This window comes from Staurois parvus, unplaced genomic scaffold (assembly GCF_062004578.1).
Source record: "Staurois parvus isolate SC_StPar_1 unplaced genomic scaffold, SC_StPar_1.0 ptg000168l, whole genome shotgun sequence".
Lineage (NCBI taxonomy): Eukaryota > Metazoa > Chordata > Amphibia > Anura > Ranidae > Staurois > Staurois parvus.
Window position 1 is genome coordinate 39,133 of NW_028317964.1, and position 25,848 is coordinate 64,980.

General features: G+C 41.4%; 1 protein-coding gene across 1 annotated transcript; it reads right to left on the reverse strand.

The window, feature by feature from the left end:
* Positions 1–23,261: 23,261 nt before the first annotated feature.
* On the reverse strand, positions 23,262–25,143 carry LOC149462766 (uncharacterized). Its single transcript, XM_089676423.1, has 2 exons — positions 24,360–25,143; positions 23,262–23,389 (listed from the first exon to the last, which is right to left on the reverse strand). The coding sequence occupies exons 1-2, from the start codon at positions 25,141–25,143 to the stop codon at positions 23,262–23,264; spliced, it is 912 nt and encodes a 303-aa protein (XP_089532549.1).
* Between the last annotated feature and the right edge of the window lie 705 nt (positions 25,144–25,848).

The following is a 25,848-nucleotide window of genomic DNA, read 5'->3' on the forward strand; positions in this document are numbered from 1 at the left end:
AAAATGTTTTTTTAAAACATTTTTCTTCAAAAATGTTTTTGTTTATAGCGCCAAAAATAAAAAGTGCACAGGTGATCAAATACCACATAAAGCAAGCTCTATTTGTGTGAAAAAAGGACATAAATTTCATTTATGTACCCTACTGCATGACCGCGCAATTGTCTGTTAAACTAGCGCAGCACTGTATAGCAAAAAAAGGCGTAACTTGCAGTATCTATACCATAGTTTGTAGACGCTATAACTTTCACACAAGCAATCAATAAACACTTATTGGGATTTTGTTTTGGCCTAAATTTATAACTCAGTAAATATAAATCACTGATTCGCCCCAATTCTTTATAAGCACACTTCACCTCTACCCTTAGAGGTGTACAAATATAAACATAAATATGCTCAGTGAGAAATTAATAAAAGAAACCCTTCATTAGATAATAATTTCAAATTAAAATACAAAATATATAAAAAATTATAAAAATTAAAAACCAAAATGTCCAAAAGTATATATATCCAATACCCCAATAAAATAAATAAGTACGTGTTGTCCAAAATTGATTCAAGTGTAAAAGCTCTCCGCTGTTTGCAAAAACTTGATTACCTCAAAAAAACAAAAATATACATAGTGCATTATCCTTTATAAATCAAAAAATGACATGTGAAATCACTCCAATAATGATCACCCAAGTGAAAAACAAGTGTGTATATCAAACCACATACACATGCAGTATACAGTGCCAAACCGTGTATGTGAAACACTCTACTGTTCTCAAAAACTCACAACACAGTGTACACTTCTATCAGGGTAAGGAGTCCTTTATGATTATGTCCAATGACGAAACGCGTCAAAGGGAAGTGACGTCAGACGCATACGGGAAACCGGAAGTGGAGTGTCGGCCATCTTGGAGAGGGCAAAAATCGGCTGTGACTTGCGATTAGGACTCTCCTGGATCCTGGATGGCAAAAAGGTTTCTATATGCTTTATGCGATTGAAAGATGGTTTTAATGTAAGCAGTACTATTAAAAATTTGGATCTGATTATGTGGCAGTATTACACTATGATTTGTTCCTTATATATGGGTATCTGAATGGCGTATATGGTGGAAACATATCTGAGTTGCTAGGGTGGAAGGATCCATACAGTGCTATGGGATCAAAGTAAACCCTGAGGACACCTGCAGGAGGTTTTATCTCATCGTGCAATTTTTGTGGATCGAGATCAAAGCAAAAATTATTTTGAATATTGGTAAGGGTATTCACTCCTTACCCTGATAGAAGTGTACACTGTGTTGTGCGTTTTTGAGCACAGTAGAGTGTTTCACATACACGGTTTGGCACTGTATACTGCATGTGTATGTGGTTTGATATACACACTTGTTTTTCACTTGGGTGATCATTATTGGAGTGATTTCACATGTCATTTTTTGATTTATAAAGGATAATGCACTATGTATATTTTTGTTTTTTTGAGGTAATCAAGTTTTTGCAAGCAGCGGAGAGCTTTTACACTTGAATCAATTTTGGACAACACGTACTTATTTATTTTATTGGGGTATTGGATATATATATTTTTGGACATTTTGGTTTTTAATTTTTATAATTTTTTATATATTTTGGATTTTAATTTGAAATTACAATCTAAATGTATAACTAACTTTGAGTTTACTATATATTTGTATGAAAAAAAGGACGTAAATTTCGTTTGGGTGCAGCATTGCATGACCGCGCAATTATCAGTTGAAATTCTGCAGCGCCGAGTAGCAAAAAGAGGCCTGGTCATTAATGGGGGTAAATCCTCAGGAGTGCAAGTGGTTAAGAATAAGAGAGGATTGGAATCCTTTTTCGCACTTATTAGGTACACGGGGAGATGGGAAACACGGAACCTCTAAAATATATAAGATTCTCACTGAAATAAACGCAGATATAAGTTCTCCATATATAGAAAAATGGGAAAGAGAAATAGGAGTAACAATAGGTGCGGAAAAACAGAGGAAAATGTATAGAATAATCCACTGAAATATAAATATGCAGGAGGTAGAAATGAATTATAAGTGTTTGGGAAGATGGTATATCACACCGAGTGTGGCACACAGATTGAGTAGAGATAATTGACCTTTATGTTGGCGCGGATGTGGAGGTAGAGGCACAATGTATCACGTATGGTGGGAGTGTTCTAAAATACAAGAGTATTGGGGGAAAATAGTAAGCTTGATTCAGAAAATTACAGAGGTTGATATTCTAGTAGACCCAGAGATTTGCCTTTTTCATAGTACTAAGCTTTCAGTTAAAAAATACAAAGAATATGGTTTATTGTACTATTTGAATGCAGCAAAGGGACTTATACCAAAGTATTGGAGGAGACAGGAGGTGCCAAAAATAAAAGATTGGGTGGATAGGGTGGATCAAATATGTAAATTGGAGGAACTTTATCGTTTGCATGAAGATAAGATGGAGAGTCACCATACAAGATGGAACAAATGGGAGGAATTCAAAAAGTCAAGGGTAGCCTTAGAGGTTATGGGGGATTAACAAAGAATAATATGGAATTATATTTTGTTCTTCTTTTATAGGGTTTACGATCCAGAAATGAACAGGAAAATGCAGAGCAGAAGGGGTCAGGGATTGGATGGGGGGGATGGGTGGTATATAAGTAGGGGGGGGAGGGGAAGGGAAGGGATGAAACAATAAATGTTTTGATAATATGCTAAGGTTTTAATGAGCATGTTTGTATAACTTGTTTATCTGAAAAATAAATAAATATTTAAATTTAAAAAATGGCATTACAAAAAAATGAAATTGTGGTCATATTGGTCCCAGGGATGCACAATTCCTGATGCCCGACGCCCGGACATGCAGTTCCAGGCACCTGGCAGCACAGTGGTTAAATGCTTAGCACTTCCGCCTGGCAGTACTAGAGTCATTCGTTCAAATCCTAACCACGGCACCACCTGCCTGGAGTTTGCATGTTCTCCCTGTGCTTGCGTGGGTTTCCTCCAGTTACTCTGGTTTCCTCCCACACTCCAAAGACATGCTGGTAGGTTAATTGGCTCCTGTCTAAATTGTCCCTAGTATGTGTATGTATGAATGTGAGTTAGGGATCTTAGATTGTACACCCCTTGACAGTTAGGGACTGATGTGAATGTACTATATATATATATATATATATATATATATATGTGTGTAAAGTGCTGCGTAAATTGACATCACTATATAAGTAGCTGTAATTAATAAATAAAATAATAATTTTGCTCTACATTTAGCCCAACTGTAGGCAGACAGCAGGGCTTGTCAGGTGGAAGCAATTTGGTGGCTCTGAAAAAAGATTCAGTTATTATTCTACCGCTCTGATTAAATAAGTTAAGATCCAGAAAGTTAACGCTGTGTTTACTATAGTTGTAAGTGAGTTTAATATTTAATGAATTATTGTTCAAAGTGCCCAAAAAATTCAATAAAGATTGTTCGTCACCATCCCATATGAGGAGGACATCATCTATGTATCTTTTGTAGAAAGAGAGTTCGGGCCATTCTCTTCCATAGATGATGTCCTCCTCCCACCTGGCCATGAAGAGATTGGCCAGGCTGGGGGCAAATTTAGCCCCCATTGCAACGCCCTTTGTTTGCAAATAAAACTTCTGGTCGAACCAGAAATAGTTCCTAGTCATTGCAAAGTCCAATAAAATTAATATAAAATCTTTTTGTGAACTGAGCATCTCATTAAAATCATTTAAATAAAATTTCACAGCCTCCATGTCGTCAGCATGATTAATGCTAGTGTACAGCGAGGTTACATCTGCTGTGACTAAAAAAGTATCAGTATTCAAAGTCACTTGTTTAATTTCTTGGAGCACTTGTTTTGTGTCTTTCAAGTAAGCGGGGGTCCTAGTTACCAGCGGTTGTAAAAAATGATCGATATATTGCCCTGCTCTTGAGCAGAGTGACCCAATGCCGCTAATAAATGGTCTCCCGGGGGGATTCATGGGATCTTTATGTATTTTCGGTAGTATATACATTATTGGTAGTTTTGGGGCTGTGGGGCAAAGAAAGAGTTTCTCTTTTTTAGTGAAAATGTTATCATCATAGGCCTGTTGTATAATTACTTTCAGTTGTTTTTTGAATTGGCCCACAGGATTTCTTTGTAAGGGAAGATATGTGTTATTATCATTCAAGATATTGTAGACCTCTTTCATGTAGTTAGTTTTGCTCAGGATTACTACCCCTCCCCCCTTATCCGCTTGATGAACCACAAGGTCTTTCCTTTTCAACAGAGCATCAATAGCCTGTTGGGATGAGTCATGGTGTTTAATAGGTTTTATTTTTATAGTCTCGAGATCTTTAAAAACCATATCTCTAAAGGTATTAATGTAGGCGTTTGACTGTGGGGGTGGGTTAAATAAAGAAGCGTTCCAGAGATTTGAATTGATATGTCCATTTGCTTCTGCATTACGAATAATAGGATTGTTAGAAAAATATTTCTTGAGTGATAGTTGTCTGATGAATTTTCTAACGTCTATGTAAGTCTGGAATTTGTTTAAAGACTTCTTTGGGGCAATATAAAATAACAGCAGCTTGAACACTTAAAGGTACCACAGAACCCTTGAAGATATTAATGGGACGATAGAATGGTATCAATACTTCAATAGAGCGGGTGTAGACCTGTTGAAATTCCTTATATTGAGGATATATTACTTCTCTTGATGTAGAAATTAATAAAGTAAGAGATAAATTAACCCCATATAAAGACCACAGTGAATACATGGTAGAGTCCAATAAACTGAAAATACATATGGAAAATCTGGAGAAGGAATAAAAGAATAAAAAACGGAAAAAATATGCCCGTGATCATAGAGACTACCAAGAGCAACAAGTCTTCACGTGGCAGGATAAAAAAGAAGAAAACACTACATCAGATCTTTCTTTTAAACCAATACCTTATCTACTCCCGAAATCTTTAAAAACACCTCGCAATGGTCCACCTAGACATAGATTGAGATCCCATAGCCAATACATGTCACCAAGAAGGGGTAATACGAGTTATAATTACAACATACCAGTCAATAATAAATATGATCCGCTACATCCAAACTATGATGAAAATGTTGGCTCACGCAGTTTAAGGTGGCATCCCAGACAACAGAATAATAAGGTATATAATAGAGATTATTCTGGATACAGACCTGGGACTAACAAACAAAATATTAACTCTAGACCTAACTATTCCTCACCTAGAGTAAACAGAGGTAGAGCTCCACAACAATATTGGGGTAATTCAAACCAGAGATCTATTCCCCAGCAGAACAGGCCTGACAATAGGGCTACCAACTTTCCAAGAAATCATAACCATCCTCAGAATGGGCCACCAAATAGGGACTATACTCCGGTCCATTTTTTAGGAGCCAATCAGGCACGCAAAAGAAGTGCCACGGAAGAGGTAAGAGAGGAGGAAAAAGGGTCAATAAACCCAAAAAAAGAAAGATGTGAAAAAGACAGGAATATTCAATCTGAGTGATGTAGAATTATCCACGCAAGAACTAGACTTGCTAAACAAAGGACTTAATTTTGCCCCTAAGAAGTCTTTAAACAAATTCCAGACTTATATAGACGTTAGAAAATTCATCAGACAACTATCACTCAAGAAATATTTTTCTAACAATCCCATTATTCATAATGCAGAAGCAAACGGAAATATCAATTCAAATCTCCGGAACGCTTCTTTATTTAACCCACCCTCACAGTCAACGCCTACATTAATACTTTTAGAGATATGGTTTTTAAAGATCTCGAGACTATAAAAATAAAACCTATTAAACACCATGACTCATCCCAACAGGCTATTGATGCTCTGTTGAAAAGGAAAGACCTTGTGGTTCATCAAGCGGATAAGGGGGGAGGGGTAGTAATCCTGAGCAAAACTAACTACATGAAAGAGGTTTACAATATCTTGAATGATAATAACACATATCTTCCCTTACAAAGAAATCCTGTGGGCCAATTCAAAAAACAACTGAAAGTAATTATACAACAGGCCTATGATGATAACATTTTCACTAAAAAAGAGAAACTCTTTCTTTGCCCCACAGCCCCAAAACTACCAATAATGTATATACTACCGAAAATACATAAAGATCCCATGAATCCCCCCCGGGAGACCATTTATTAGCGGCATTGGGTCACTCTGCTCAAGAGCAGGGCAATATATCGATCATTTTTTACAACCGCTGGTAACTAGGACCCCCGCTTACTTGAAAGACACAAAACAAGTGCTCCAAAAAATTAAACAAGTGACTTTGAATACTGATACTTTTTTAGTCACAGCAGATGTAACCTCACTGTACACTAGCATTAATCATGCTGACGACATGGAGGCTGTGAAATTTTATTTAAATGATTTTAATGGGATGCTCAGTTCACAAAAAGATTTTATATTAATTTTATTGGACTTTGCAATGACTAAGAACTATTTCTGGTTCGACCAGAAGTTTTATTTGCAAACAAAGGGCGTTGCAATGGGGGCTAAATTTGCCCCCAGCATGGCCAATCTCTTCATGGCCAGGTGGGAGGAGGACATCATCTATGGAAGAGAATGGCCCGAACTCTCTTTCTACAAAAGATACATAGATGATGTCCTCCTCATTTGGGAAGGTGACGAACAATCTTTATTGAATTTTTTGGGCACTTTGAACAATAATTCATTAAATATTAAACTCACTTACAACTATAGTAAACACACCGTTAACTTTCTGGATCTTTCCTTATTTAATCAGAGCGGTAGAATAATAACTGAATCTTTTTTTAAACAAACTGATCGTAACAGTTACATACCGCTGGATAGTTGTCATCACCCTGTTTGGTTACAAAACATACCCAAGGGGCAATTTACACAAATTAGGAGAAATTGTACCAATATTGACGTTTATTATGCCCAAGCCTCCATTATAAGGGACAAGTTCATTGAAAAAGGATATAATGAATGGAAATGAAATCAAATATTGGATGAAATTGGCAACGCCAACAGGGAAGAGATTGTTAGTGATACGGTGAGACAAAGACAACAAAAAATTTGCCCGTTCGTCACTGATTTTTCCATTCAATATAAAGCCATTATTAAAATTATTAACACCAATTGGAAAATCTTAAAATCAGACCCTATTTTAAATCGCATTTTACCTGAAAAGCCAGAGATTCGTTTCAGAAAAGCCATGCCCTTGAGAAACCGAATAGCCCCAAATATAATTAATCCCCCTTCCAATACTAGCTTCTTTTCAGAAATGAAAGGCTTTTTCCCTTGCCGTAAATGTATTATTTGTAGATGCAGTAATCATACCAAAAAAGCAGATTGTTTCAACTCCACCACTAAAGTAAACACATATAAGATTAACAATTTCATTACGTGTAATAGTAAACACGTAGTCTACTTGCTGCAATGTCCCTGTAAGTTGCAATACGTTGGTCCAACTACGAGAAGACTCAGGGACAGACTAAGGGAACATGTAAACAATATTAAAAAAGGGTTCAAAGAACATTCCCTATCCTTACACTACAGAACTTGTCATAATAGGGACCCTACCTCGCTCATCTTCATGGGCATTGGGATTATAAAAACACATTGCAGGGGATTTAACAAGAAACGAGCGGTTTCGCAACTAGAATCCAAATAGATCTTTGAACTGGATTCTTTACATCCTAAGGGGCTGAATATAGATTATGACATGAATTGCTTCATTGATAATAGCTACTGAATTTCTGAATACTACAATACATATTTTGTAACCATGATGCATCTCCTGATGATCTTTTTAACATATATATTTTAATATATTTATAAAACATTTTTTTGGGAAATTGTCGATTACTATTATCTTATTAGTTTTTATGATTCATATTTAAGATGTTTTAGTGTTATTATACAAATTTTCTGATGGCTTTTTTTATGGTTCTTAGCCCTTTATATTGCTTATTTACGAGCAAATACCTGTTTTATTATATATATTTTCTCTTACTGGATTTGATATATATACAAATATACACAATTTTTATTTGTGTTATCTAAAGATGGCTTATGCTTTTTATTACATTCCATGATTTTAACATGATGCTTATGTATGTTTTAGCTTTTATCGCTATTTTTGACTGCCCATGTGATTTTAGTCTTTTTATATTGTTTTATACACACATTTGCTCACCAGTGCATATACTTGCCGAATATTCATAATTGATGTCTTTAATTGGGAACATAAACTTCATTTTTTATATTCTGGAAGTATATTATTTATAAACATTGACGAATTGACTTATAATTAGTTTAACATAAATTTACATATATGATGGGTCGGAACATTTCACCCATTATTTATATCCTCTGTTATAAATATCCTCTCTTGTCCACCAACAGATGACTATAGATACATCTGTTGTAATCTTTTATAAGAGTCCCACAGACCCCCTGAATATAGATATGGCATTAATTGTTCCATTGCAGCACATCGCAGCCTGTTTTCATAGTTTTTACACTATGTCCTGGTGAACATGTGGTGTTTGTGTCTTTTACTACCAATAAAATGGCGACGCTGTGCATGCAGACAATTTTTGGGACCGACTGTGAAATCATGGTCCACAACAATATGGCGCCCGCGATCTGCGCATGTGCCGGATGCAGACAAGATGGCGGCAACGAGTGATCGTGTGTGCCATTCTTCTGCCAGCTTTAGCGCTAAGAGGGGCACTCGTTTCTGCCCACTCTCACATCCCCTAAGTCTGGGCAACATCCATACACCGATGCATATGGAAAGGTGTATGGTAATTTTATTATGGGCAGTATAGATGCATTGGACTACAACAAAAGGGTGCCGACGCACTGTGCATGCGCCGGCAAAATGGCGGCTGCTAAATGCAGTTTATGCCATTTTTTGCCTATAAATAGAGCTGTACTGACGTCTGGTGCTGTAAGCCTGCACCCTATGATTATGTGCTTCGCACGAAACGCATCAAGGTAAGGGCCTACAGCATCCTGATGTCCCCGCCGCCGTTTGGCGGCCATATTTATTCACATGGTCAGTTTCTTGATTTATTCTTTGTATGAATTTTATCTTTGTTGGAATAAAATTACCCCATTGAATGCAGTATCACGCTATGTGGCATTATTCTTTGGTTGCCTGCCAGTTTCACCACTTGCAGAGACCAGTTTAGAGGTGTCCTGAGACCGTGATACCATTAGAGGGGTTCTCAAAGACACAAGCGTGGGAACCTGACTACGCCTGGAAGTGATTATCCTGACTGACCTGATGAGAGGAGTATGATCTCAAATGCGTTTTGATAACGCACTTCTGGTGAGTGCGCAATTCATTCATATATTTTTACGATCTTTCCATACCACCAAATGGAAGGAACTACAATCCTTGAATTGTGACTTATTAGAACTCAGAGTTTACAATCTGTAATTCAGTGACTTTAATCACTCACATGTGGTAACATACTATTGTCTGTACTCATATTTTTTATTTATATTATTTTTATTCAGAACATTTTGGTATTCACATTATTACTTTTTTATACACAGCGCTGCACTATTCTCTATATACAATTCAGATGTATGTTGGTTCTATGTATCCCAATACAAAGGATTGCAATACTAATACAGGCATACCTCGGTTTACCAACACCTCAGTTAATGTAATTTTCGGTTTACGAATGAAAATCCATTAAAAATAATGCCTCGGTTTACACAATTGTTAATAATTTTTTTCGCAATGCAAAGTGTACGTCGGCGCTGATTTTTTAAATGCAAATGCCAGCCTTTTTTTTTCTTCACTATAGTTCACAAGCTTATCTATCACTTTCCCCGAATTTACAGAAAACGTTGTATCTTTTAATATTCCTTTAGGGATATAAACGCAAAGAAAACTTTCTCTTTTAGCTGGGGGAAGTGACAGCTGAATTTCTGAGCTATAGTGAAAAAAAAAAACGTGACACTTACATTTAAAATAAAAACCGGCACCACAATAACTAAAAAAAGGCGTGGGGTCCCCCCTCCTATCTACACCAAGCCCTTCGGGTCTGGTATGGATTTAGAGGGGAACTTCCATGCCAAAATTAAAAAAAATGGCCCGGCAGGTCAGGAAAGGGGGGGATGAGCGAGCGCCCCCCCCTCCTGAACCATACCAGGCCCCATGCCCTCAACATGGGGGGGGTGCTTTGGGGCAGGGGGGCTCCCCCCAAAGCACCTTGTCCCCATGTTGATGGGGACAAGGGCCTCTTCCCCACAACCCTGGCTGGTGGTTGTGGGGGTCTGTGGGCAGGGGGCTTATCGGAATATGGAAGCCCCCTTTAACAAGAGGGCCCCCAGATCCCGCCCCCCCTACGTGAATGAGTATGGGGTACATGGTACCGCTACTCATTCACAAAAAAACAAAAACTGTAGTGTAAAAAAAGACAGGACATGGTCTTTGACAAGTCCTTTAATAAAAGCAAAATCTAAAAGAATGTCCCCCGAAGTAGATCCAACATGAATCACGGTGTAAAGCGCCGCCGACCCGATAAAAGAAAAAAAAAAAAGGTTCTGTTCCCGACGATGGCTGCCCAGCCCTCTGATGTTGGTAGGGTGACAGCTCTTAAATATGTAAGGGGCGGGGCCACCCAGGGACATCACACATGTGACCTCACCCCATGTGACATCATTGATGTCACATGGGGCGGGGTCACTCAGATGATGTTCCCGGGTGGCCCCACCCCTTACATATTTAAGAGCTGTCAACCAAGCTCACAGCAGAGGGCTGGGCAGCCATCGTTGGGAACGGAATATTTTTTTTTCCTTTTTCGGGTCGCGGGCAGCGGTCTTCGTTATTGACGTTTGATCTACTTGGGGGTGCTGTCAGGGATCCCAGATCTTTCCGTTGCGCACGGGTCTGCGCATGTGCGGTATGCCAGGCCACACTAGCATGCGAGCATTAGGACCTGGGCACCCGCAATGGCAGCAGCGCTCGCGCATGCGCACTCGCGATCTGGACATGTACCTGGCACCAATGAGGGCGCAGGGCGCCCTATTTAAACAGGTCAGGTCTGTGCACTAGTTGCCGTATGGTCTTACCTGTATCCTGTGTTTCCTGAAGTAGATTGCCTTGTTGCCGACCCTGCCTGACCTTGATTCGCTGACTGTCTCCTGCTCTGATCCTTGGCTTGTCTGACCATTCTCCTGTCTAATCCTGCACGTTTTGATCTCCTGTTACCGAACCCGGCTTGTGACCAGTTTATTCTTCTGTCTACTGTGTTGTACCTTTCTGCCTCCACCGCTACCGACCCGGCCTGCCCGACTCTGCTCTCTCTACCTCCTTACATCAGGCTCTCGCCTGCTATACACCTATGGCAAGTGCTTCTACCACAGCTGAGTGCACCCAGGGGCCTGCTCCAAGTCCATCCCCACCATCAGAGGCCCTGGTGAACAAGCAGGTCGGGGCTTAGATTCCGCGACTTGGGGAATTCCGGTCTGTGGAACGCTAGAGGCTACCGCCGGCAGGTCCATAACGGGCATTCTTTTAGATTTTTCTTTTATTAAAGGACTTGTCCGTGTCCTGTCTTTTTTTACACTACACTTTTTGTTTTTTGTTTTTTTGAATGTGTAGCGGTATCATGTACCCCATACTCATTCACGTGGGGGGGTGCCAGGATCTGGGGGCCCTCTTGTTAAAGGGGGCTTCCAGATTCTAAGTCCCCTGCCCGCAGACCCCCACAACCACCGGTCAGGGTTGTGAGGAAGATGTTCTTCTCCCCATCAACATGGCGACAAGGTGCTTTGGGGGGGAGCCCCCCTTGCCCCAAATCACCCCCCCATGTTGAGAGCATGTGGCCTGGTATGGTTTAGGAGGGGGGGGGGGCACTCGCTCGCCCCCCCTTTCCTGACCTGCCGGGCTGCATGCTCGGATCAGGATCTGGTATGGATTTTGGGGGGGACCCCAAGCCATTTTTTCTTTTTTTATTCTGGCGTGGGGTTACCCCTTAAGATCCATACCAGACCTGAAGGGCTTGGTATGGATGGGAGGGGTATCCCACACCGTTTTTTATATTTTTTTTAATTGCAGACCTTTATTTTTAGAGTCAGCTGTCAAAATATATATTACCTAGACCTTCGAAATATGTAAAACCATTACAGAAATAATTATAAAGGATAAGAAACAAAAACAGAATCAATAGAACTAAGGAAATCAAATTAGAATACATAAAGATATGCCTAGCTACAAATAGTGCTGTTTGTTAAACACAGTAGACGCGATCGAGTGCCGTCTGTCAGAGGACTCCACACAGAGATTTACTATTAAACAATCTAACGTCTAAAAAGAAAGCGCCCACGGCAGACGGCTAAAATGTGTTCTGCAAATGAAGGAGGACCGAGGGCTGGGCCCACAGATTCAGAGGGTACACAATGCCACACACACACAGACATCGGTTCTTTTACAACAATTACGTTTACTGAACAGTTATAGTGAACAAGTAGTTGAGCATACATAAACAGAATGATAACAGCGTATATCCATACAGTAAGAATTATACTGTCTAACACTAACCCCGTACTTGCGGACTTTTCCCCAATGTCCAGAAAGCAGCCTGGCTGCGCCTGAATGTTCCTGAGCAAGATATAACGTTGGGGTGCACCCTATGTATTGCGCAATACTATTTGTAATCCAAAGGAAAGTGGAGAATGTCTCTTGTAGCTTTCTGGTATATCCAAAATGTCACTGAACACGTGTGGTGCAATGTGCTGCGGCCAAGCCACACTTACAGTTCCTTGGCAGGCTCCTGGTGCTTTCTCCTGATCCACTGGTCCACTCCAGAAGCGGACAATACAGTCACTTGTTTCCCGGTCTCGTCGCGGTGAATCTTCCCTAGGTGCCGTCGCCAGACTCCACTGTGAGCCATAAATCCTCTTCCAGGCGCCACACAGATTCTCCAGACATCCTCAGCATACACCAGCCAGACACAGACTCCCTGTCACTTCCTGCTCTTCCTGCATTTACAGTTCACTATGATCCTTCTAAGGGTTCTACTCAGCCCCTAAATTAGCATTAATTAAACTTTCTAAGGTAAAAAAGCATTAGTCTTGTCTTAGTAAACTTCAATGCAAAATCGATTCTTGTACTTTGCTGCCATCTACTGACCAAAGAGCATATTGCAGGCATATTACAGTTTAACATTGCACATCAGTATTTATCCATGCCTCACACCCTTACACAGATGCGCATTTATATCCATGCACAGACGCTGGAAAAGCGTCTAGTTCTTGACTGTCATAAATTCCTTTGAAAAACTATTTTTTACACATTTAAAATTTTTTTTAAAATGTAAGATATTGTGAAGTCCCGATATTTGTGAAAGCAAATTTCAATGTGAACATGCTCTACAGGCTCCAGAAACACAAAAATACTTAAAGCATATTTTTTAAACTCAAAGTTAGTTATAAATTTAGGCCAAAATGTATTCTGCTACATGTTTTTGGTAAAAAAAATCCCAATAAGTGTATATTGATTGCTTTTTGTGAAAGTTATAGCGTCTACAAACTATGGTATAGATACTGCAATTTATGACATTTTTTGCTATACAGCGCTGCGCTAGTTTAACGGACAATTGCGCGATCACGCAATACGGTACATAAATGAAATTTATGTCCTTTTTTTAACACAAATAGAGCATTCTTTTGGTAGTATTTGATCACATGTGCACTTTTTATTTTTGGCGCTATAACCAAAAAAGTATTGAAGAAAAAAATGTATTTTTGAAAAAAAATATTTTCTCATTTTGGTCATAAAAAATATCTAAAAAAACTAAAATTTCGTCATAAATTTAGGCCAAAATGTATTCTGCTACATGTTTTTGGTTAAAAAAATCCCAATAAGTGTATATTAATTGCTTTTTGTGAAAGTTACAGCGTCTACAAACTATGGTATAGATAATGGAATTTACACAGCTTTCACTTTCTGACTGCTTATCAGATTTCTTGAGGTGCTAAAATACCAGGATAGTACAAACACCCTCAAATGACCCCTTTTCGGAAATTAGACACCCTAAGCTATCTGCTGAGAGGCATATTGAGTCCATGGAAGATTTATTTTTTTCCACAAGTTTCTGGAAAATGACAAAAACTTTTTTTTTTTTTTACACAAAGTTGTCATTTAAATGATTTATTTCTCGCACAAGCCATGGGTATATGTGGAATTACACCCCAAAATACATTCTGCTACTTCTACTGAGTATGGGGATACCACATGTGTGAGACTTTTTGGGAGCCTAACCACATACAGGAGCCTGAAATCCAATGACCACTTTGAAAGCCTGAAAGGTGCGTAACTTCCTCATTTCACTTCCTCAATACCTATCACAGTTTCAAAGGCCCTGACATGCCAGGATAGCCCCAAACCCCCCCAAATGACCCCTTTCTGGAAAGTAGACACCCCAAGGAATTTAAAAAGAGGCATAGTGAGTATTTTGCAGATCTCATTTTTTCTCACAAGGTTTTGAAATATAAAAAAAATAGAAAAAATAAGTTTTTGTTTTTTTTCTTCATCTTCCAAAACCTTGTGGCAACAAATGAGATCTGCAAAGTACTTACCGTGCTTTTTATAAAATTCCTTGGGGCGTCTACTTTTCAAAAAGGGGTAATTTGGGGGGGTTAGGTGCTATCTTGTCACTTCAGGGCCTCCGAAACTGTGATAGGTAGTCTGGAAGTGTAATGAGGAAATAAAGCCCTTTAAAAGCCTGAAGTTGCTTATTGGATTTTGGGGTCCTGTACTTGGCTAGACTGCCAAAAAGTCTCTCACATGTGGTACCCCATACTCAGAAGTAGCAAACTGTATTTTGTGGAGATAGTTTGGGGTGACTACTTTCCAAAAAGGGGTCTTTTTGGGGGGTGGGGGCATTTTTTGCCCAGCATTAGAAGTTTATGCCACACATCATTCACTCTTCTAACCACCTGAAGACCAATAATCCTAAATAAAAAGGTATGCGCTAATAACAAACTTATACAAAAGTGTATATCATAATTCAAAAAACAGTGTTTTAAATAAATAATTATAGTGTCCAAACATAAATACCGCCCCTTGATGACGTCGGTGTGACGAAACCGGTTGGGCGTAGCCTACTTGATGTGGACGTTAGAGAGCCTTGCTGTTCTGTGCTGTATGGGAGAGATCCGCGGTGAGCGGTAACTGTATCTCAACCCTTTTTTGCGATTGAAGCTGGTGTCTGTTGGACACCTTGTTTGTTAGTTTCCTTATACCGTTTTTATTAAAGAGATAAATGAAAAAAACGTATTGCACCATTATGTTCTCTTTTTTGTCCCTGAGTGTACTGCATGCTCTCATGGAGGTATGAGAAAGAGTGGAGAAGTTCATCATAAGAGCTTGGGCTGCAAAGTTGTTTGTCTGTGATTATTATTATCTGGAAGTATCTGAAACATCACCATATCTATTTGGACATCGGGTTCATTGCTCCCAGAACACAAGCGCTGTTGCTGGTTTATAATCTGACCAGCCATTAGCTCTGGTGAGTTCATTTAATCTCCTTTGGTGGTGGATTTTTCACAATTGATTCAAGTCACTGAAGATATATATATATTTTTTGGACACTAATTTATGTTTGGACACTATAATTATTTATTTAAAACACTGTTTTTTGAATTATGATATACACTTTTGTATAAGTTTGTTATTAGCGCATACCTTTTTATTTAGGATTATTGTTGCCAAAATTTATTTTGGGTGGGATATGCTGCTGACATTTTGATGTTTTTTGTAAGTGGCGCTTTTTTCTTTTTTAATTTGGCACCTGAAGACCAAGCCTTTTTGTTCACATGAAAAAAATCTGTATTTTTTGCTAGGAAATTAATTTAAACCCCCAAACATTATATATTTTTTTTTAAAGCAGACACCCTAGTGAATAAAATGGTGGGTACTAAAATTTTTTATGGCACATAGTACTCGCGCAGCGATTTTTCAAAAGCAATTTTTTTAAAAAAAAATACTTTTTTTACTTTTAATGTACAAAAACACAATATATTGGCCAATTATTTGGTAAAATATAAAGGATAATGGTATGCCGAGTAAATAGATACCAAACATGACATGCTTTAAAACTGCGCATGCCCCGTTCAATGGCGACAAACTGCAAACATTTTTAATATCCATGGGCAGCGCTTTAAAAGCCACCATTTTAGATTTACAGAGGAGGTCTAGTGTTAGAATTACTGCCCTTGATCTGACGTTCACGGCAATACCTCACATGCATGGTGCAACCGCTGTTTACATAACGGCACAGGGTCAAGGCTTGTGCACACAGGTGTGCGCGCATGGGAGGGGCAATTTTTTTTTTTTTTTTTTTTTAGTTATTTTGATTTTTTTAAAATTATTTTTACATTGTACCTTTCATTTTTTTTATCACTTTTAGTGCTATTACAGGGGATGCAAATAACCCCTATAACTTCAATGGGCATTGTCATATTCTTTTTTGAGAACTCTGGGGTCTATCAGACTCTAGATATCTCCTCTGCCCTTACATTATCTAATCAAACCAAAATCTGTGTGATCAGATGCTTTCCCAATTTACAAATGACGCTGTTTATATCCTGCGAAACTGAAGTGATGAAATGCTTGTAGCTTCCAAATTCTTAGACTAAAGAGATGATTGGCACCATTCTGGTCTCCAATCAGCTCTATGGTCAGCTGGGAGAAACACCGGCTGCATTCTCAGGTTCCCCTGATGGCACAGACTGCCCGAGAAGGCCGCGGGGGAGGGGGGACATCATCTCCCACTGCTTGTAAAAGCAATCTTGCAGCTAATTAGCCACTAAGATTGCTTTTACATGAAAGCCAATCACCGGCTGAAAAAAACGATACCAGGATGATGCCTGCAGCTGTAGGCATCATCCTGGTATAACCATTCAAATCCAGTGATGTACCAGTACATCGCTGGTCCTTGTTGGGTGTATATGCTATGTTCCTTTTTTTTTTTGTATGCAGCCAGTGGACTGAATGAAAAAATGAGAAGAAATCTCTGCCAGAAAAAGTGTGTGGTATGCCCACCATTAGAATATACCGCCCTGCATCCACCCACTTCTAATGGTGGGCACACACTAGGTCACACTTTGCCACAAGTGCCAGTTCCAAGATTGAATAAATGTCTAAATAGTGGCACGCTTGAATAAAAAGTGTCCAAGTATAAGTGGTACCCCATATGGAGAAATGATGACACCAAGTCCCAAACTATCTTGCCACTGCTCCCCATGTAGTCTGGGCATCCGGGCGGGCTCCACGTGACTATCTTTTCCCTCGTAAATCCGAAACTTATAAGTATAGCCTGTTGTCCTCTCACAGGTCTTCTACATCTTGACCCCATATCTGGCACGCTTGCTGGGGAGAAATTGTTTGAATGCAAGGCGGCCAGAAAAATTAATAAGGGACTCCTCAACGCAGATGTTTTGCTGGGGAGTATAGATATCTGCAAATTTTAGGTTAAGGTGATTTGCGAGGGGCGGAATTTTGTGGAGCCGGTCAAATTCAGGGTTACCCCGAGGATGACAGAGTGTATTGTTGCTGAAATGCATAAAACACATTATACTCTCATATCTAAGCCTGGCCATGGCAGCAGAGAACACAGGCATATGATGAATCGGGTCTGCGGACCAATAAAACCACAATTCATTTCTTTTAGTAATGCCCATGTTGAGGGTTAGGCCCCAAAAAAATGTAAATTTGAAAACCATAATGAGTTTCCATGCGAATGGTCTGGCAAGGTTTGAATTTGGGTTGGCGGCGATACTGGTACTCGCCAGTTCACCAAAAGGTAGCGCGCCACTAGTACTGGCACTCTGCTGCATATGAGAGTCATCAAAATTTACCGGCAAGTGCTAACAGAGATCAGGCCTGATTCTGCGAACACTGCGGTTTTGTGTGCAATGTATCAAGTGTCAGTGACCTACTGACACTGCACTTGCTGGGGGAGAAGGGGGGGTAAGCGTAGGGGCTAAATGCAGGTGTTGGCAGGTGCCGGGGGCTGATCCCGCTAACGCTGCGTTTTTGGGGATGCTATACTAATGTGAACGCTGGTATAGTGCTGACCTGATCAAAGATATTGACCCGTTCAGACACTATACTAGCAATGGAGGTTTATTGTGCATGAGCGTGCTCCTGGCAATCAAGGGGTTAAATGTGATGACTGGTGTACTGACGGGCAATCTGACGCTATCTGGGAGCGCAAATCACGTATATATATATATATGTGTGATTTTGCGTACCCATGCCGCCCTGTAGCAGTATTTCTGCTGTAGGGTGGTCAGGAAGCGGTTACAGAAGAGGTTTGTGTTACGGCGCTGCGTTACTTTAACTGACAATTGCGCGGTCATGCAACACTGCACCCAAATTAAATTTACATCCTTTTTTTCCCACAAATTTAGCTTTCTTTCGGTGGTATTTGATCGCCTGTGCGTTTTTAATTTTTTGCGCTATAAAAAAAAAGGCTGACAATTTTGAGAAAAAAAAAACATATTTTGGACTTTTTGCTATAAAACATGTCCAGTAAAAAAAATTAAAAAATCTAATTTTGTCACAAATTTCATCCAAAATGCATTCTGCGACATGTCTCTGCTAAAAAAAAATCCCAATACGTGTAAATTAATTGGTTTACATGAAAGTTATAGCGTTTACAAATGGCAGGAAAGATACTGGGTTTTTTAAATTTTTTTTATCCTAATAATGGCGGCAATCAGCGACATATGGCGGCGATGAGCGATTTATGGCAGGACTGCGGCGGACATTTTGATACTGGGGGGGGAACTGACTTGGGGTCACTGACATCCCTAGTGACACCAATACAGTGATCAGTGAAAAAAAAACCCACTGACACTGTACTAATGTCACTGGGGAGGAAGGGGTTAACATTTTTAGTGTTAACTGTGTGAGGGGAGTGTTTTACCAGGGGGCGGGGGGGGGAGGGGTGCTGGATGGGGACAGGCTGATCGAGAGAGAAACTCTTCTCTCCCTCTTCAGCTTGTCAGGGGCTGACAGGCAACTGTCAGCGATCACCGCTAATCGCGGGGAAACGGCCGGTAATGACCAGCGGAGACCCGCTGCTGACACCTGCGGGACAGGTAGGGCGGGCGCGCGCCCCCTACCTGTTTTGCAAAACCACGTTTTAAAACGTGGTTTTGCGCAGCTGTGCCGACCTGCAAATGTACTAATGCAGTGGCTGGGGCTGAAGAAGTTAAAGGATTTTGAAAGCAACCATATCCCACTTTACCAGATATGTTGCCTTGCCCTTTTTAAAGTGTAATAAAGTCTTCCTGATTGTTTAAGAAAAAAAAAGTGCTCCGTGTAGCTTTAAGTCATAATGTACTTGTATGCACTGCATGCTTTTACATTATTACAAACCTACCCTTAATGGAGCTCTCCAGCACTGCACTTTCATAGCTCTCCCAGGTCTCCAGGACTTTCGTCTTCTCTTGGTCTTCCGAGTTTTGTATCTTCGGCTGTTTGAACGGCCGAGCTGAAGTGACGTCACTCCCATGCATGCGAACAGGAGTCGCATCACAGATAGCGGACTGTAAACTTGGTCTGAGCCGTGCATATGTGGTTTATATCACATTACCTGCTGACAGGAGGGGGGGGGGACATTTATGACACAAGAGAATCTTCTGTTATACAATCCCTCTCTGTCAGCGGGTTTTATGATTCTGGACTTTACTACCACTTTAACCTTCCGGTCAGAGGCGGCATAGAATTGATTGAAGCCAAATGCCAACTTAGTATGATACAAAGCACAGAAAGAATCAGCCTGTACTCTTCCTGTGAGGTACACTAGAGTCACGATACTTACCCTGACATCTAGTAATAGTTGCCGGCACACACCAGGTACACAATAAAAAACAACTTCTGTTGGAAAACTGATAAAACACTGCAAGGCATTTTGTATTTTGTGCCCTTTCCTGAAACTCTACAATCAATATGACTTGCCAGATCCAGGATCAAGACACATTATATAAAATAGCTGGGCTTGGCTGAGTCTACCCTAGATTGACTTCCCCACTCCTATTTACCCCAGACTGACCCCTCCACTGCCACTATACCCCAGACTTATTCCTTGACCTCCCTCTACCCCAGACTGATCCCTCCACCCCCCCCCCCCATCTACCCCAGACTGACCCCCACCCCAAACTGTCGCAGACTGAACCCCCAACCCCATTTACCTCAGACTTACACCCTCCTTATCTACCCCTGACAGACCCCCCCACCACCCTCTATCACAGTGTGATCCCACTGAGCCCCTACCCTCATCTACCCCAGACTGACCCCCCTCCACCCCCACAGAACTATTAAGCACCCTTTACCCCTGACTGACCCTCCCCCACCCCCATCTACCGCAGACTGGACCCCTACCCCCCACCTACCCCTGACTTACCCCACCCACACAAATCTAACCCAGACTCATCCCCCTCCTAACCCAGACTGATCCCCTCCACCCCCATTTACCCAGACTGACCCTCTCTGCCCCACCTACCCCAGAATGACCCTCTCCACCCCCATCTACCCAAGACTGAAACCCTTTACCCCATCTACCCCAGACAACCCCCTCTACCCCAGACTAACTCCCTCCACCTCTGTCTAACCCAGACTGACTCCCTCCACCCAATCTACCCCAGACTGACCCCCTCAACCCCCACTTTACTCCAGACTGACCCCCCACCTATCTCAGACAGAACTCTTAACCACCCTCTACCCCAGACTGACCCTCCCCTACCCACCACAGACTGGAACCCTCCCCCCTATCTACCCCACCCACACAAATCTAACCCAGACTCATCCCCCACCTACCCCAGATTGTCCCCCTCTACCCCCATTTACCCAGACTGACCCTCTCCACCGTCACTATACCCTAGACTGATTCCTTCACCTCTCTCTACCCCAAACGGATCTCTCCACCCCTATTTACCCTAGACTTACCCCCCACCCTAATCTACCCCAGATTAACCCCCCCACCCCCATCTACCTCATACTGACCCCCCCACCCCCATCTACCTCAGACTTGTACCCCCATCCTTATCTACCCCTGACAGACCCCCCTTCCACAGTGTGATACCACTAACCCCCACCCCCATTTATCCCAGACATCTACCCCCATCCCCATTTTACCCAGAATGACTCACCTACCCTAAACTTACCCCACCCATCTCATCCCCAGACTGACCCACCCCCATTTACCCGAGGCTAACCCCCTCCCAGACCCCCATCTACCCCAGGCAGGCCTACCCCCCAGACCGCCATCTACCGCAGACTTACCACCCACAACCTTCTAGCACTGTCTCGGTCTGAAATGCCTTGCAGTGACTTATGTTTTCCATAAGCTACAACCTGGTGTGTATGGCTTTATTTCATCTTCATCATGGCTCGCCATTCGTCACTGACAAAGGAAAAGCCATTAAAAAGCTTTTGTTCCTCAGCTGTAATAGTCTGGTCTTTTATTGCCATGTGTATACAGGCTTCTACAGGATTATTATGCTAGACAATTGCCCTGGGCACATTGGAAAAGTCAATTAATGTTCTTTTACTCACCTCTGGGGATGCATGAAGCGAGTGTCCACGGTCTTCTGTCACCATGTTGGATCCAAACACGTTGGTTGCTGACACACCGTAGTCGGCAATTTTTACATGACCGGTGCCATCTACAAGAATGTTATCAATCTTCAGGTCTCTGTAGAGAAAAAATAAAAAAAAAAAGTCAGATTTGCATTTCAGACAATTTTCCCCCTTTAACCCATATATCCCAATATTACAGATCCATAGAAGGATCAACAATCACAAAGTTCCATTTTCTAGCACTGCCCATACACATTACGATCCGATCCAGGAAACCATTAGTTTGTTTGATGACCTAACTGCAGTAAATGAGCTGTACTGGAAGATGAACGGGTAAGTGTACGCTCACCATTGTCCTTTCCACAAACTGGCTTTGATAGCAGTTTTGTTGTTGAAGTGGAGGGAGGGGAGCAGCGAATTGTAAAATGATTTAAGAATGTATTAAAGTAATTACCTGTGCACTACTCCTCTGGAATGCAGGTGCTTCAGACCACACAGGAGCTCCGCGGACAGAATTCTGATCATGGAGATGTCAGCTGGCTTCAAGTTGTTTGCTATGCCCAAGGTTTCAAATGCGTCATACACATCTCCTCCTCTCAGATAGTCCATAACATAGAATAGGTAGTCCTGGGGAAAGGAATACAGACAGGTTAGTGAATTAATTTTAGTTAAAATGTCCAAATGAAAATAACATGTTATATTTTTCTACCACAACACACTGCATGACATCTATCCATCCCATGTAGGCTATCTTCACTCCATGTACAGCTGTAGGTGACACCATTATATAATTTGTTATAGCATCTCGCTTTCAGGCAGTTGCTGTAACTACTGGATGGTTCCCTGAATAAAGCATACATGTACTAAACTTATAAGCATTGTACATTTCTTGGTAGCTTGTTTCTGGTGTCTTCTACATCTGCTTAATCTCATCATTATCAGCTTAATCTATTATTATCATCAAGCAATGTTTGTGCTCCTATATGTTACATTTATATATATATACGCTATTCATACGATAATTCTGTCTTTTTAACTTTTCCAAAATTAGACTTACCTCTGTCTGAAAGGCAGCATAGGCATGGCTGCAGAAAGGACTGCCCTCTGCCATCTCCAGGGCTTGGCGTTCATTGAGGACTGTGTCTGGGTTGTCATCAATTGGATTCCTCTTGTGGACCATCTTCACGGCCACCAGTCTTCCGCTGTCACGGTGTGTTGCCAGCACCACCTGTAGGAGAGAAACAGTTAGTACATCATTTTTTCCATGTGCTCTATATATAACATCATTGCTGGACCTTCCTCACGTTCAATGCTTAATTATCTTTCTTTTCCCCCTTCTTCTGACCTGTTGGTTTTGCCATCTGCAGAAATATGACCAACTGCCATTTGTGTCCTGTATACACAGACAGCCTCCGTCCTCCTTATTCAACCCACCAGGCTGATTCTTAAGCGTTGTAACCCAGAGCAACCAATCAGAATTCACTCTGCAGAAGTCAGACAAGGTGCATTCTGACTGGTTGCTGCACTGGCAGGCATAATCTGACACTCCACATTAAAATTTTCCCTTGCAGTGGGGGTGGGGTTATTCTGCACATGGTGTACAGTCTTCAGTGAGGATGGTCATCTTGTGTCCCCCAGTGTTCAGTGTCCCCTTAGCAGTTATCTTTAATCACTTACCTTCCCATAGCCTCCCTCTCCAAGTATCTTGTGAAAGATGAAGTCCTCTGGACCCAGGAAAGTCTTTTCACGTTGTTCACTCTCTGTGCTGTGGATTGTCGTCGGTCCGGTAACTCCTAGAGAAAGAAAGACATTTAATTTATTACCCCGTCACCATACAAATCATGTTGCTGTACTTATGCCTATTGGTAATTGAAGGCTCCAAAACAGAAATAACTGCTAACAAGGAGTACAACAGACAAAAATCGCTTACTCCGGCTATAACTGATAATTCTGTTTTGCATTTAATCAGTTAAACAGATATCAAATCAATAACTAATTCTGCTGCCAACAAGGGAATCCAAAGCCTATTCAAACAGCGCCCGTCCCTGGTATACTTGGCATTTGACTGCCATCTCACCACTCTTCATGCCATGATTATAAATAAATAAAACACTCTTATTCAGAGAGTTACTGCCAGGGCGGGTAGAAATACTGTACAGAGCAGGAAGCTATTATACCTGTCAAAAGCAAGGGAGGGGTTATAACACAAACGTCCCTTTCCCAGTGACACCAACTCCCCTAATTTTTTTATCCTGGCGTCATAAGGACAGGAAGCAAGGGGAAAGCTCCTCATTGGAACACGGAGAGCAATACAATACAGATGGGTTCTAACCCCTGTCTGCTCTCTCCAAAAAAAGCATGAAAAAAAACCTTTTTTGTCCATTAACGGTGACAGGAATCCTTTCACCCGAAGGTTCCCTTTCTGTATTTATCATCATGCTCTCGATACTGCTTTACAACAGAGGCATGCTGGGAGTGGGAGGGGTTAACCTGGGCCGGCCTACAGTTTGCCGTTTGACAGTGTCCTATCCATCTTAAGGCCGCAGTATAAAACAACTGTATACAGGTGTTAATGCTACTGACAGCCTGTATCATGTATGTCAAGTTTTATTTTGGCCAGAGTTACACTTTAACATTTCTAAATCCTCCCTATAACAAAGTAAATCTCTGCTGTTTGAATTCAGTTCTACTCTAATGTTGGAGTTGATGCAGAAATACCTTCCCCTCCCCCCTATATACTATATGAAAATGCATAATATTTACCTCCTTCATCTGTTCTTCCTTTCTTGGTCACAGGACACTCACATTCAGGCTCTTCATCAGATTTCCTCTTCTTGCCTCTCTGTCCTGTTTCTGTAGCGCTGTCATATCTGCGCTGGTTCCTCGCCGTCTCGCCATCTTCCTCTGAAGAGCCGTGTAGTGTCTCTCTAGCAGTATAATATCTGCTCGGCTTATCCTGATTCTGAGCATCTTCCTCTGAAGAGCTCTGTAATGTCTCTCTAGCAGTATAATATCTGCTGTGGTCCCTCGCCGTCTCGCCATCTTCCTCTGAAGAGCTCTGTACTGCCCTTTTCTTGGTCACAGGACTGTCACCGTCAGGCTCTTCATCAGATTTCCTCTTCTTTCCTCTCTGTTCTACAGAGCTCTGTCCTGTCTCTGTAGCGCGGTCATATTTGCTCTGCTTTCTCTGATCCTTGTCATCCTCCTCTGAAGAGCTGCAAGGCATCCTTCTTTTCTTGGTCACAGGACTCTCACAGTCAGGCTCTTCATCAGATTTCCTTTTCCTGCCTTTCTGTTGTGCGGAGCTCTGTACTATCTCTGTAGCGTTGTCATTATTGCTGTGGTTCCATGGAGTCTCACCATAGTCCTCCACACAGGTCTGTACTACCTCTCTGGTCACATCAAGTACTTCCTCCTCCCTGCTCCGCTTTCTGGTGTTCACATCTGAATATATAAATGTTGAGCAACTGCTGATCTCATCTCGGTTGTCATCTTGCCTAGGTCGTGTCCGGGTGGTTGGAAAAAGAAGAGTCTTCCACCAACGCATGAATCTTGCCATTTTTTTTGTTGTATATACAACAGAATGAAATACTCTCTAGCTGTGGAATGAGACGATAAAAACGTGTCTACACTCTGCTGCGGCTAGTGAGAAATGACTGCCTACGCTCTGGAATGTATTGCTAGCCTTACTGTGTCACAAGCCCCGCCCACTCCACTGTGACTTTGGCCCCACCCACTCCACTGTGATGTTGGCCCCGCCCACTCCACTGTGACGTTGGCCCCACCCACTCCACTGTGATGTTGGTCCCGCCCACTCCAATGTGATGTTGGCCCCACCCACTCAGCTGTGACTTTGGCCCCGCCCACATCACTTGGAGCTAGACTCCGCTGTGACTTTGGCCCCGCCCACTGTGCCTGTGTTGCCACGGCAACCTTGTTTGCCACAAACAGCTGCATTTCCTCAAGTAGGATTTGCAGCACTTAGAATTCTCCCTGGTGACAGCTATTATGCAAATTAGCAAAACTCAAATTCAGATTTATTACAGAAAATCAGACCGATGTCCACTCTAAGCAGACCCAGAATTAGGAAGTGGCAGAATCAGGTTTCCTTCATTTATAGATCAGGATATAACCTTGTAATAAATATGTCTCATCGTGTGTCACCAAATATTAGATTTACTTTGTTATCAGATCCTGAATTCATAACTAAACCCTTCCATGTGCCATTCCTGCCAACCTTCTCTGACATATA